The sequence below is a fragment of the Molothrus aeneus genome, chromosome 10, assembly GCF_037042795.1.
Source record: "Molothrus aeneus isolate 106 chromosome 10, BPBGC_Maene_1.0, whole genome shotgun sequence".
Classification (NCBI taxonomy): Eukaryota; Metazoa; Chordata; class Aves; order Passeriformes; family Icteridae; genus Molothrus; species Molothrus aeneus.
In genome coordinates, this window is record NC_089655.1 from 11143324 (window position 1) to 11157394 (window position 14071).

General features: G+C 37.5%; 1 protein-coding gene across 2 annotated transcripts in view; it reads right to left on the reverse strand.

Moving 5' to 3' along the window:
- The window catches only part of ATR (ATR serine/threonine kinase), a 39278-nt gene that overhangs the window by 21405 nt on the left and 3802 nt on the right, over positions 1-14071 (reverse strand). Inside the window, exons 5-22 of one of the 2 annotated variants that reach the window (XM_066556467.1) lie at positions 13362-13549; positions 11987-12156; positions 11522-11734; positions 10590-10742; positions 10254-10446; positions 9399-9658; positions 8808-8998; positions 8603-8703; positions 8114-8285; positions 7291-7458; positions 6475-6669; positions 5943-6128; positions 5393-5485; positions 3839-3969; positions 3512-3655; positions 2569-2662; positions 1728-1853; positions 81-287 (exon numbers count right to left, since the gene is read on the reverse strand). In XM_066556467.1, coding sequence (XP_066412564.1) covers positions 81-287; positions 1728-1853; positions 2569-2662; positions 3512-3655; positions 3839-3969; positions 5393-5485; positions 5943-6128; positions 6475-6669; positions 7291-7458; positions 8114-8285; positions 8603-8703; positions 8808-8998; positions 9399-9658; positions 10254-10446; positions 10590-10742; positions 11522-11734; positions 11987-12156; positions 13362-13549 — 2985 coding nt within the window. The remainder of the gene's footprint in view (positions 1-80; positions 288-1727; positions 1854-2568; positions 2663-3511; positions 3656-3838; positions 3970-5392; positions 5486-5942; positions 6129-6474; positions 6670-7290; positions 7459-8113; positions 8286-8602; positions 8704-8807; positions 8999-9398; positions 9659-10253; positions 10447-10589; positions 10743-11521; positions 11735-11986; positions 12157-13361; positions 13550-14071) is intronic. The other variant, XM_066556468.1, reaches the window with a different exon arrangement.

Sequence of the window (14071 nt, forward strand, 5' to 3'; positions counted from 1 at the left end):
AGAGATAAGAGGTTCCCTCCTCCTAAGGACTTTTTTAAGACCCCTAATGCCATACAAAACCCGACTGCAATGCTTCTTACCACAAAAGTGAAGTGTTTTCCTTGAGTTTCACTTGTTGAAAAGTCAAGCCTGCCAGGATCTATGGCTCCCAGTTCACCCAGACATTCCCCACAGAGCAGTCGTGCCTGGGAATTTGCATCCTGGCAGCCGATGAGAAGCACTGTCACCAGCTGGGAGATGACTGGCTCCACGGTTTCACTGTCTGTGACATACTTGATCAGCTTTTCCTGGGAAGATGAAAAATAAAGATGAGTCATTCTACAACCATATTTGTAAATAATCTTGGAAATCTTCAACCTGTAACTCACTTCTGATTTCGTTTAGCCATGAGTTCAGGTTGTAACTGCAGTCCAAGTGCACTAATCTGCTTCTCACCCTAGGAAGGACTAAACAAACGTGTGAGGGATTGGGCCTCAGTTAATGCTGTCATGGCAAATATTGTATTTCATTATCATGCACCTCTCTACTAACTTCATTTTTTTAATTTGTCTTATCAAGTACCTTTTTTTCTTTTCTACATTATCTATATTTTTCACTTACTTATCCCTCTTCTCATGTGTTCCAATACTTCCTCCCAATTTCCCTCATGGAATTGTTGTGATACCTTCTGGGTTTCCTGCCATTTCTATTCTTATTATTTGCCATTTCTTGAACATTTCATCACTCTCAAGTCCTACAAAGCCCAGGGTTTCAAGTCCTTTGATCAATGTCCATCATTTTAATTGGGTGTCCTTTCTTTTTTTGCTTTGGCCCAGCTTTTATTCCTCAGTTTGACATTTAGTCCAAATACAGAAAAAATCAAGATGTTTGTCATTGTTATGCTTAATGAAAACTGAAACCAGAGCCAACATAACAGAGCAAATAGTTTCACAAGCTGTGGAACTAATTAAGTTTGATTTGCTTAAATTATTTTGCTAGACCTCTAACTCAGCAAGACACAGCAGGATTTTGCTGACCTGAGCTGCAAGAATTACTGGTTGGCCAGGAGTACACACATTGATTGTTTGTTCTTTTAGCTGGACTTTTTTTAAAATTTCTGGCTAAAGAGCATCCCACAATCCTATAACTACTAAGGGTACAGATTTATTACTTTTTCTAATGGGTCACATACATCCTTTGGGCTAATAACCACACAGAACTGTAAAGCAATGTCTTCAGCTTGTCCATGGCTATAAAATGCTTTTGAATATGATCAATGGATTCAAAATGTTGAGGGTGGAAGACAAAAAAGGAAGAGAAAAACAAAGAAGGTCTAAGGTGGTCCAAGTAAATCTTAATTCTTTCATATATTACACACACACACGCACGCTTGCTTTTATAAACAAGGTTCCTGATGCAAAAGACATACATGCCCTAAACAGACAATAAGCCCACATCATAAATTGCTGAAATGGACTTCTTAGATACATCTTTCCTCACAGTTAAAAAAAAAATGTACACTAGCCTTGCTAAATCAGCATCCCAGATTTGAAGGATTTGAAAATCCACCTACACGGAGGTGTCATGAAAAAGAATCCATTTTCCCCATTATATGTAGAAACAGCTAAATGAACTGAGGAGAATAACCCAGTACAAGTGAACACCCTGTAACAACAAGGAGCTTTAGACTTTTGGTCCAGATGCTAATGTGGTTTATTTTTAGTTCTACTGAAGGAGGTTTTCTATACCTGGTTTCTATACAATGTTTCTTTCAGGCTGGTAAGTGCATGAATCCGAACATCCACGTTCTCGTGCTGAATAGCTCTCATAGACAGCTGCAGGGCTGTCTGCAAGTCTGTGCTTTTGGAGGATTCCTGAGCAGGACATAAGAAGTTCACGTTAAGTATAACAGGAATGTGACTGAAAGTATAACAGGAATATGGCTGAACAGCATCTCAAAGAACACAAGCAAGAATACATGGAAACAACTGCCTTTTTGCTTACATTCTCACCTATATCTATATACCATTGTCTTCTCGCCTATTTTTAAAATTTTTTTACTCAAAATGTGCTATATTTTACTTTTGGGTAAATATAATAATGGTGTAAATAAAAATTATAAAATCAGAAGAAAATGCTTTGCTTAAAGTCTGTCTAAAATTGAATTAATTTCTACTTTTGTTGCATCACTCCCACAAAATAATTGCTACTTCCCATCTATTACCTAATAATTCTGAGGACAAGCAAATGCAATGGACCATAGAGTACTCCTAAGAAGACAAACTTTGCTCCCTGTAAAGACAATATGGCCATAGCTAAAACTGTTGACTTCTCATCCTAAAATCTGTCACAAAAGAGAAGAAAGTCAGGGTTCAGGAGACGCTACAGAAACAGGAATGTTGAACATTTCATTCCTAAACCAGAATCAGAACATGCTTCAAACTATGCCTGTGATACATAAAACCAATTTTGTGTATCACAGGCAGATAAATATATTTCCACTTAACAATGCACTTTACATGTTTTCCTCAGTTGTCATGAATTCATTTTATGCAGTAAAGCCAAGCAAATGAATAAAATAAGCTGTACCTTTCTGTATTCCTGAAGAACAACCTGAACTTCTTTTAGTTCAGGAAGATCAGGTAGAAAATATATTTCATGTAGAAAGTCTCGTACTGCATCCCTAATAGTTAGCAAAAAATATTGCAAAGAATACAGCAAACATTAGTTGAATCCAAAAAAACCCATCCAAATATAGCAATGAAGAAATCTCTTTCAATATTGCTACTCTGGCCTTTTACAAGGGCCTTATTATTCCTATTACTACCTTTTATTGTGAAAACGGTTGGTATGATACAATGCAGGAAAAATGAAAACCCATCAAAAGTAATCAAGGTATTAAGTAGCAACATTCCTAAAAAAACCCTTTTATGCTACAAAATGTAAGATGAAAAAGAATTATGACTCAACCTTATCTTCAAAAGGGTTAAGTCATGACAATTAATGTATTATGTATTAAACTTTGATTTTATTTTCAGTTGGTGTGACCATTTGAATGGAATGTATGAAACCTTACTCAACATAATAATCTGTGCACTTCATAATTATACCTCTAATTATTGAAGAAAACAAAGAGCTCATTTCCTCCCCATTTCCAACTCTCTACACTTCTCTTTAGTTTAGAGCACATTGTTAGCAATCATCATTATTCTGTAGAGGGAAGTAATTTTCCATATCAGCACAATAAACACACTGAAGAAAGCCTGGCAGGGTTCAGTGTCTGAATGGGTTGTGACTTGGCCACAGCATCATATATATTTATAGGGACAATATAAAAACCCCTTTTCAGATAAGGCTTGTTACATTTCAAGACCCTCAACACAATTTAGAGAAGGGGCAATTTTATAGAACAACAACTATCTAGCAGAAAAACAAGTTTTCTCGTCTCAGTGCTGGATGACTTGAATTCAGGGTTATCCCCATTCCTGTTGCAGGATTTAAACCATATAACTGAAAATATCTTGTGCAGTACCTGTTCTCCACTATGAGGAAGTGGAATATTGCTGTGGTTTCCTTGGGCTGGATATGTATGAGGGGCAATAGCACTACTATCACCTGGCTGAGCAAGGAGCCAAGGTAGGAATGGTCCAGACTTCGAACAAAGCAATCCCAGGCTCTAAACAAGAAAAGGCAACAAAACAATATAATTGATGATTCTTCACTGCAGGAAACATTTCAGGTGAGTCATTTAAGCTATTTCAGCACTGTGGTTTAGATTCCTGTCCAGAACACAACAACACAGTGCATCAAAGGACAGAAATAGCAGGGATGTCACTGTTTGGGTACACCATCAGCTCACCTGCAGCACAGTTCTGGGAAGTCATCCTTGTATCTCAGAGCTGTTCTCAGTGTGGTCATCATCTTCACTCTGACAGAACTGATGTGTTTGGGTCCCATGAGTGTCATTAAAGACCTCAGGCTGTTTAAAGCCTAGACAGATGAAAGTCATTTTAATGTATTAGATACTCAGGAAAATATGTAGGAGTTATATTTTCTATTAAAATCGGGCTACCCTTGCTTAAGAAATCATTTTGTCTGATGATTTCAAAATTAGTTTGATCAAAATTAGTTTGATGTTTTAATAAAGAATTTCAGTTTAGCAAAAAAAGGGGGTGAATCTCTAATGACAAGATTGTTACAAAACCCTACATTATCTAGGCTGTTGACAGACCATGAGGGAAGAACTGCAGACACCAAGGAGTTAATGATTACAGATGTCTATTATAAGATATGATTAACTATATATAGATATATAGCTGAAAAGAGAAGGCTTAGGAAATATAGAGGAAATAAACAGACTTGCATTTAAAAGAAAAATCGAACCAAGAAAACCCCAACAGCGTTGACATACAACTGCTCACAGAAGTGACTGGCAAGCATCAGGGAACAGGTAATAGCTCAGTTGTCAATGGAAGACAGAAGAGAAATACTGAGATGCAGGAGATATTGCAGTCACAGTAACACTACACCAACAAGGTAGCAAAATGTCCAGCATGACAGATCAGTAACACAGGAATAAACCTGAGCTTGAGAAAAGGTCATGCAAGGGGAAACTCACCAAGAACAAAAACAGAAGATAGAAACAATAGCAGGTGCAGCAAAAGAAGTGCTGTACAAATTAGGAAATTCAGAAAGCATGCAGAAAGGGGGCTAAGAAAATGAGAACATTTTAACATGAATATCTGAAAATCAAAAAAACCACCAGAGAAAATACAGTCTGTCAACACAAAGGTTATGTACATTCTAGCATTGAAAACCTCCTGTAGAAATCATCTACAGTCCCTCTGTGAGGCAGCTGAAAGGCCAGTCTTGTGGTTGGAAGCACTGCTACAGTAGAATTTTCACTTTGTCTCAAGCTGTGAGCTCTAATTTCTCTAAATGCACTCTACTGCAAAGCTTAAAGGAGCTGTTCTGTGGGAACCAAAACTAATCTCTTGGATTTCCATCTTTTTTCTTTACCCTTTGGTGTCCTTATATAACTCCATGCAGTAATTCCAGTTTTCTCCCACATTCCCTCATCCTCCCACTGGTGTTTGTTTCACACACTAAAAATCATACCCTTGGATTTCTCCCCTGTAATTCCTGGTTGATTGACTCCTTGCATACACCATGTCTGACTGAAATATGTATCTGTCATTATTATCTGATCATTATCTACCTGACCATTAAAGAAATCAAGAACTTTTGAGCTTACACAGAAGTCCTACCCTCTGTGAGACCATTAAAGAATTATTTTGGGACCCTAGTGTCTTGGAGACTCCCATGACAGTTGCATGATCACACAAGTAAATCTGGAATATTATAACAGTGCTTGCTTATTTTTGTTTTAATATTCAAAATTAAGTTTACACACCATTTTTTTATCCTCAATGCCAACACTGGAACTCAGTAACTGCATGTTAAAAAAAGCCAAGATACCAAGCAATTTAGGTTGCAGATAATCAGCCTATGGAGAGGAAAAAAAAAGTTAAAACCCCAAATAATTACAAAAAGTTAAAACCCCAAACAATTAACACATTTCAAAGCCTAAGATATTAAAAAGCAGGTATGAAATGCTAATTCTGAAGTACATATGAGAAGAATTCCAAATACACAGCTACTTAAGAAATATCAGTGTTATTGACAGACATCCCTATTAGGCTGTGGGTCTTGCTGTTTTGTCGGATGTTAGGATTTACATGTCTGATGTTGGTTTGTTCAGGCACTTTTTGTTTTGATTTAGTTTTATGCATACTTGGTATGGATCTCTCTGTTACAGAAACACTTAATAGGAAATGTCAGCCTTTCTTCCACTTTTGCCCTGAAGTAAGTGCTGTTCAGAGAACAGCAAATTGTCTTCACTCTCACAACAGCCAAAAAGAAATTACTGAAAGAACTGAGCATGAATATTTTGATGTCCTTACCATTTGTTCTGGTGAAGTTATTTCCCTAGGTCCCTGATAGGAATCATCCTGGGAGGCAAATGAAGCCAGTATGGACAGACCATTGAAGACTTGCTGGTAGTGCTCCCCAATCCGCAGCAGCAACTCGTTATGCAGGCCCTGGTAGTCCTGCCTCAGCAAGCTGCCCAGCTCTATCTCAGTCTCATTCTGCACTCAACCACAAAGAAATATCACTTCATTTCATCACAATGTAATTAGAGCACTGAGAGACAGGAGGCAATGGCCTCTGGTTGCTTTGTTATAGAAGTCAAAGCTTTCAAACAGCTCAATGTTAGACAAACCAAGCTTTTAGAATTTGCTAAGTTCATAAAATATCTTAGAAACATTTCTCAGAGCTAATGGAAGTGATTATAAACTATAAGAACAAAATTTCTGCATTTGTAATTTTTCAACCTCTGCTTTGCAATACCTTAATTTAAGTACAGCAGAAAGCTCACTATGCATCAGCTGTTGCTCCTAATCTGCAGGTGTAACAGGGCAAATGCCAATTTACCTTGAGGTAGTGCAGTGCCCGCTCCAGCTCATCCTTGGTGCAGGAGCAGACCAAATGAGAGAAGATGTATTTGAAGTTATTGATTAAAATCTCTCTTCTGTTCACATTCAATTGCTTTGCTATGGTTCTGATAAGTGTGGAGGCTGCAGGACTGGCCTTGGCTGCAAGGTCAGGAAGCAAAACTTGCAGGGTCCTCTGGTAAATGAAGAACTACAGTTAATGTAAAAAGCAAACAAACTCTCTAAAACACCAGGGTTAGGCTAAGTTCCATTTGGGTCAGTACCACAACAAACATGTCTGGTCATAATTATCACCACAGGTATGAACAGAGAAAAACTTTAATACAATGCATATACCTAGGAAAAATGCAGATAGAACCAAATACTTCAGGAGCTGCTTCATCCAATTCATACTAAGAAACATGTAAACAAAAAGTGAGCTAGCATTTTTTGTGTCAATCCAGATTCTCCACAAAAGGAAATCTTAAAAAACCCCAAAAGAAGTAAAAAACCCTAAAAGAAGTAAAAAAGGTAGTTTTCTTCTTTTGAAATAAGAAAGCTGACATCATGCAAAAATCACACCTTTCAAAGGATGCCTCCAAGTGCACTAAATCATTAATATGTTTAATGAGGATTCTAAACTTGAGCTCCTTATCCACCATACTTGAATTGGCACTGTATTCATCCCTCTAACTCCTTGATAAAACTGTTCCTCTGCATTTGCACTCTCACTTGCAGCATTCCCAAGAGAAAGTGTGGATTAAAATTGAACTTCACAAGCACAAGCACAAAATACCAAAAGGAATGACCAACTTACTGAGAGAAAGCGATTTAGATCTGGAAAATCAAATACACTGGCAATCTCAGATAACATGTCCAGAGCCATTTCTCTCTGGTGAGCAGCTGTTTCTTTCTGCAGCTCATTGCCCTGGCACGAAGCACTCAACACCACCATCTGGCTGGAGTGCAGGGATTCCACTAGAAACTAAGCATGAAGAAATAGGTATTTAGTATTATTTTCCCCTTGTTCACTCCCTAAAACTAAACACAAAAGTTTTACTGGTCTTTCTATGCATCATTTTTCTCTCTCATTTATTGCACATAGATCTATGATTATTACTTTGCAACAGAACGGGATTATCATCCACTTAATAATTACATTCAATTTTGCAACCCTGGATTCAAATATTACATTACTAAAAAAATATTCGAAATTAGAAAAGTCTGCTTTTGACAATTTTCTTTTTAAACAGATCTTGCTGTCATTAGGTAATGGATATAACAAAAAACCTTAATCAATCATGGCAGAATTATGCTTGTGCAATACTGACTCCATTTGCAATTTTAAACCATAGTGTCTTGCAGCAAGAGTACTACAGAATGCAAGAGCCTCTACTTCAGAATGAAGCATATAGGGAATAAAACAGAGAAGCAACACTATTGAGGGGAGATCACAACAAAGTCAAAGATTTCCCATTCCTTCCTAAATGTTGGTAGGGCTTTTTCCTTAAAATAATTTCTTTCTTGTCCTATGAGATTTCACCTTGAGCAATACTGCAATTTTGACCTTGAGCTCCATTTTCAAGATATACACAAAGAACCCAAAGACATGCACTTTCTAAACCACACACCCTTTTTACCTGACAGATTGGCTTCTTGTACTGACTGAAAAAAGCCTGCAGCTTTATGGCCTTGGCTGCTGCCAGGGCCCGGATCTCTGCGTACGCTGCTCCGGCCACCGAAGGTGACTTGGACAACAAACAGTGCAGCAAATGCAGGAGGGCAAATGGCACCAATTCTCCTTTGGATGCCCTTACAAAGTAAGCAGAAGAAAAAGGATTAAAAAATAAAACGGAATTGTTGCATTAATAAAATGCCTTAAGAACATGCAATTGCCGTCATGCAAAATGAGTCATTCTTGTATCTGCATGGCTTATCTGTACTTCCTGTGACAGGGCAGAAGAAAATGAGAAAATGAGGAATGTTCCACAGGAATCAACAGCTCTAAACAGTTGCAATGGACTGGGGAAAGGATGACTTCAAAATAAGTAATCTTACACTTAAAGAAAGGGCACTTTGTATCACAAACTGACACAACTTGGCAATTTTCAACATACTATCAAAAATACCTTCCAATATCTCCTGTTGTGAGAATCAAGGTGTCTTTAAGCTCATTATTTCTTGACATTTTGGCATTTGTGTAGGCTTCTTTCATCCTTGAAACAAACAGCTGATACACAGGAAAGCAAAAACACATCAATGTTAGTGTTTGACACTAGTGAAACAAAACCATAGTAAGTTAGGAACAAAACCCAAAAATAAACATGAATTCACCTCTTTTATGAATCCTTCTTCAGAGTCTAAGGATTCTAGTATGTTCTTTATGCAGTTACTGAAAGCCACTCTTACATCTTTGTCTGGATCTTCCATTAGATTTAATAAAGACCCAACAAGAGACTTCACACTGGACTCATCAGTATTAAAATCCAGGTGTTTGCAAAGATGAGGTATATTTTCTATAAATGCTGGATTGGAGGAGGGAAGAAAAACATGCTTTTAATAGTTTTTCAAAATCTACTGAAGTGCACAAAAGAGTGAGGCAAACAAACCATAAAGCACACTTTACTTTTTTAACCAAAAGAATAAATATTGTGAAATCAGAGGAGATATTTAAAATTCAGATTTTATCAAGTATTACAGTTTTAGATATAGCCATAGACCAAATTTAAGCCAAGGCAGCTTACAAAGAACATCACTGACAACATTAAATATCAGCAGTGATATCAATTGAAATACAACACTTCAAACATCAATAGAACTATTAAAAACCCAACACAGAATAAAAGGAATGGAGAAAGGTACAGATATAATGACTTAGTACCTCAGATGGAAGTGTAAAATGTTACTAAAGGTAAAGCCACATACCTAGCTTTACTGAACTGGGTGCTTTGCTCTCAAGTAGAATGAAAAAGGGCTTGAAAACACAGGCTTGCACAGAAGAAGTTTTTCCTAGAGCAGAAGTCACAGTAAGGCTGCTACACAAAATATCATGAGTAACATCCTTAACAGCAGAGTCTGCTAAGGAAGGTCGGAGGTGGAATGGACCAGAAAGACAACAAGATAACTTCCCAACTATAGCAGCACAAGCCTCCTTGACTAGCTCAGACTCATCTTTGATTTGATTTCTGAAATGGAAACAAAAATGAAATCGTTTTAATAGGTCATTTACCTAGAAATTAGTTTTTCTACATTGTCTGAGTTCTCTAACTACACTGACAGTACTATCAGGACAGCTTAAGGATGATCTGTCTCACTAAATCATCTTTGTCCTTTTCAGATCACCCTCATGTTCTGTTAAATGTTTGAAGCAGCACTGGGCATGGTGAGGCTGGCATGCTGTAAAGAAGAAACTGAAGACTAACACAAAAGGACAGAAGACACTAAGACATTTATAAAAAAGCCAGAGAAGCTGCAAAGATTTGAAGAGACATATGGACAAATACAAGATGGATTTCACTGACAAAGATATCTCCCTTCCCCTCCTAATTTAAATTAGGGTCTCCACCTAGCAAAGGAATTGCATACTGACATAGAATGTGAACATTATTCTGTCACACAGACATCATCATGTGCACCTATCCTGTTGATAGCTGATGTTTTCTGAAATCAAGATCTAGCAAATTTCGTATGAAACGAACATTTATTTTTATGTTTATGCTCCATTTATTATTTGCCCATTTTTCTTCTTGCACAAAGACAGAAAGCTGCATTAATACATACAAAAGAGCTCTGGGAATCACGCTGCAGGACTGCACAGGATGAAGCAGGAGAGAGAATCCTTTAACACAAGTAGCCCGAATTATTTCATGGTGACTTTGTAATGCCCAGTGATAAACTGATTTTCTCCAATCCAGATGAATGTTTTTTGGGAAGAGAGTCAGAAGGAACACACAGTGTGACTGAGTTTGGGGTGCTAAAGAGAAAAAAGAAAAAGCAAAGAATTACTTGATTTAAACTTTTAATACCATCACTCATCATAAGAAGGCAAATAAAATAATTTTACTTTAGAACAATCATTCCGAAGTGGAACTAGGCTTTATACTTTAACATACTTACAGAAACTCTGTGCAGTTTTTTGACTCAAAACTGGAGGACCAAACCCCCAGATAGATGGCTTGAAAGAAGAATCATCAGGATGGCTGTAAATCCAGGGCAGAGACAGCAATCCACATAAGTCATCGAGAATCTGATCACTCAGTGGGATTTTCACTAGGGGAAAGAAGCAGCAAAACAAACATTTATAAAACATTTTATGCTCTTAATTTGCTACAAAATATTACTTTTTCTATCAACAAAGATTAGTGTCACTGTTCCCCCATGTTAATATCATACTTTTTAGGCATGTAATAATAAATCATGTAGTGCTAAATCAGAATAACCTAAAAATCTCATTAAACAGATGACAGAATGTAACACATGAGCAGCAGAATTAATATAACTTTGGTATCTCTGGATTTGTGCAAAGACTTTCAGCTGGACTTCTGGGTGTCTGGTAAGCCTGAACTCACAATAACATTTTAGTCTTGGTAACTGAGTCTGTCCTCCATCCTAGTAGTTACTTTTAAAAAACTGGAAGTACTCAATATTTTTGGTACCATGCATGCCATGTTTGCTGAAGCTGTTTGCAAGCTTTGAAATTGTTGAGTGGAACAAAGACAGTAAATTATGCTGCCTCTATGTGTCTTTAAAAGAAAACTGCTAAAGTTTTTTTCCTTTTTTATGTATTTTCACTATCCCCATATATTCTCTTGATCAGATAAAAATCAATAGAAGTACAGACAAAAAGAAGTAAATGATGTTCATAAAGGAATGCAAATGAAGGTCTCTAAACAGAAAATAATTTTTTTTTTTTACTTAACCTTTTTTGTAAAAGAGTTGGAATACTAGCACAAGATTAATAATTTCAGCCCCTCAACCAAAACAGACTTAATACAGTCAGATGAATTCCTAATTTACAAAATCCAAGACAATCTTAAAGGGTTTCTTACCTTGAGCATATAGCAAAGCATCAAAGATTTTTACTACTCTGTCAGTCACTTGTTCTAGATTAACAATCTGTGTAGCAGCCTCTAACAGGTTTCTGCAGACTTTCACTACTCTTGTGGTAAAATCAGAGGAAATCCACTTGAACTGTATATTCACCATTGAATCTGAGGAGCTTGGAGTATTCTTACACGTATCAGAGTTATATGGATGAGACACTCCATGCTCTTTACTGTTAAAACAGAAATCACATCAATGCAACAAATGCAACAAACAATATTGAATATTAACTGCTTGTAAGCCAAGTTAGTGAGGAAATGTACTTCTTCAAAATGTACAGGACCCATCCAGTACTGATCCTGAGACACAGACAAGCATTAAATTACACAAATTGTAACGAGAGTTACAAGAAACTCTTGGTCCCAGCTTCCCCTTGGTCCTTTACCTGCTGGAATCTGTTGGGGGAGAACAATGAACGATGCACAGAGCAGCCAATCGCAGAATCACAGCGATCCCTTCCACAGGCTGGAGAACATCCCCTGGCAGAACTTCTTCCTCAAGGACAGATATTAAGGATGCAGCTTTCTTAGTGATGGCATTCCACAGAGCACTCTTCAGTTTCATGTTTACAGGGCTAAGTCTGTAATTTGAACATATTAATTATTTTCCCACACATACTTTATTTCAGAAAAGAGAAATAATCATAGCAAAACCAGAGCTAATCCATATTTGATATAGGATTAGGAAAACATCAAATGAAGCTTTAGCTTAAATGTGTTTCTAGGAAGGAAAAGATCCTAAAAGATCCTACTCTGAATTTTAGTATGACTCATATCAGACTTATCTGAAAGGCTACAAACATGTAACTCTACAGTCCTTGGAAGGTCTTAGCAACCATAAAATGGCAAATGTTACACCAATCATTGAGAAAGGCACAAAAAGAGAATCCAAGGAACTATAGGCCTGTCAGCCTAATCTCACGCCCTAGGAAGATTACGGAAAAAGTTTTCCTTGAATTAATTTCTACCTGCATGAGGGACAAGAAGGTGACTGGAAACAGCCAGTATGTATTTATGAAAGGAAAATCATGCACGTGATTCCCTTCTACAGTGAGACAGGCAGCTCTGTGGAGAAAAGTGGCTGCTTTTTCACACAACTTCAACTGTCTACAAAGTTAGGCTGACAAGAGCTTTATGAAGGTCTGTATGACAAGTCCTGCAACTGGCAAAAAAACCCCTGATGCAATAGAACAGACTGAGAGCTAACTAAGTAATGAGCAGCTTTGGAGAAAATGACCCAGCAGGCTTGTGGAAAAGTGGAATATTAGAGCAGTGTGACCTTGTTTTAGAGAAGGGCAACTACACCCTGGGCTGTACACAAAGAGTGAAGGCTGATCACAAGCCCACACCTGGAGTGCAGCATGCCCAAGGCAATTTTGAGTGCCCAAAGACAAAGAGGTCAACTGCTGGCACAAGTCCAAGATAATCAGGGAGCATAGCACAGCAGAGACTGAGAGAATTGGTTTTGTTCATCTGAGCATAACTTAACTAGACCTGCTTTAAGTACATCCAGTGTAAGACCACAGCCACACACAATTCTGTCACACTAGGTACGCTCCCAGTTTTCAGTGGGAAAAAATGAAAATAATTTTCATTGAACACATTCAAAACAGCCTCTTTAATAAAGTTTAACTTAAAAATCACCAATAGATTTTGATCCCTCAAAATATAATTTAGATTTTTTCCCCAGAAGCTCTTTCAATCTGTTAAGAAGAAACTGCCTCAAGAAGTTGTCATTACTATTCAATAGGCAAATGACTATAAAAGCAGTTATTAAGTGCCATACATTAAAGGTGCAGGAGATTTCTTTGGATGTTTTGTGGATAGGCTCAGTCTCCGTCTTTTCTCTGGAACTTCGTCACTGCTGCTGCTCCACCCATCAGTATCTGAGCTCTCCAGCTGGTTCTGCTGAATCTCCTCAAAGATTTCTTCTGTTTGTGTTTTTAATGCTGTATAAAGTGGACTCACCAGATACTGGGATGGATAAACAACAGAGGTACCATGATGTATGCTCTGCCTTACTTAAAGATGTGGTATTATTGCTTTTGACTTAAAATATTAAATTGCAAAATATCATGGTAAAATAGTTCATAAAAACCTTTCCATTCAAAAAAACCTTATTACAAGATGAAAGCTCTTATGAGCAATGAAGTTTCCTGTTCTGCTACTAGAGAGGATGCAGCTTGTTCAGCTGTAGTTCCTGGCATAATACCTTGCTACCAAAGCCATCACACAGACACACAGAGTTTAACAAACAGGTAGGATACACAGATGAATGTATGGAATAGAGGCACTCAGCATATCAACAACTCATTGTCAACAACCTTGTTATGCTTCTTAACTAAAATAGGGTTTATTTAGGTTGAGTATCAGGAACAAACTTTTGATTAGGAGGGTGGTGACATACTACCACATGCTGTCTGGAGAGGTGGTGGATGTCCCATCCCTGGAAACACTCAAGGTCAGGTTAGGTGGGGCTCTGAACCCTGATCTAGT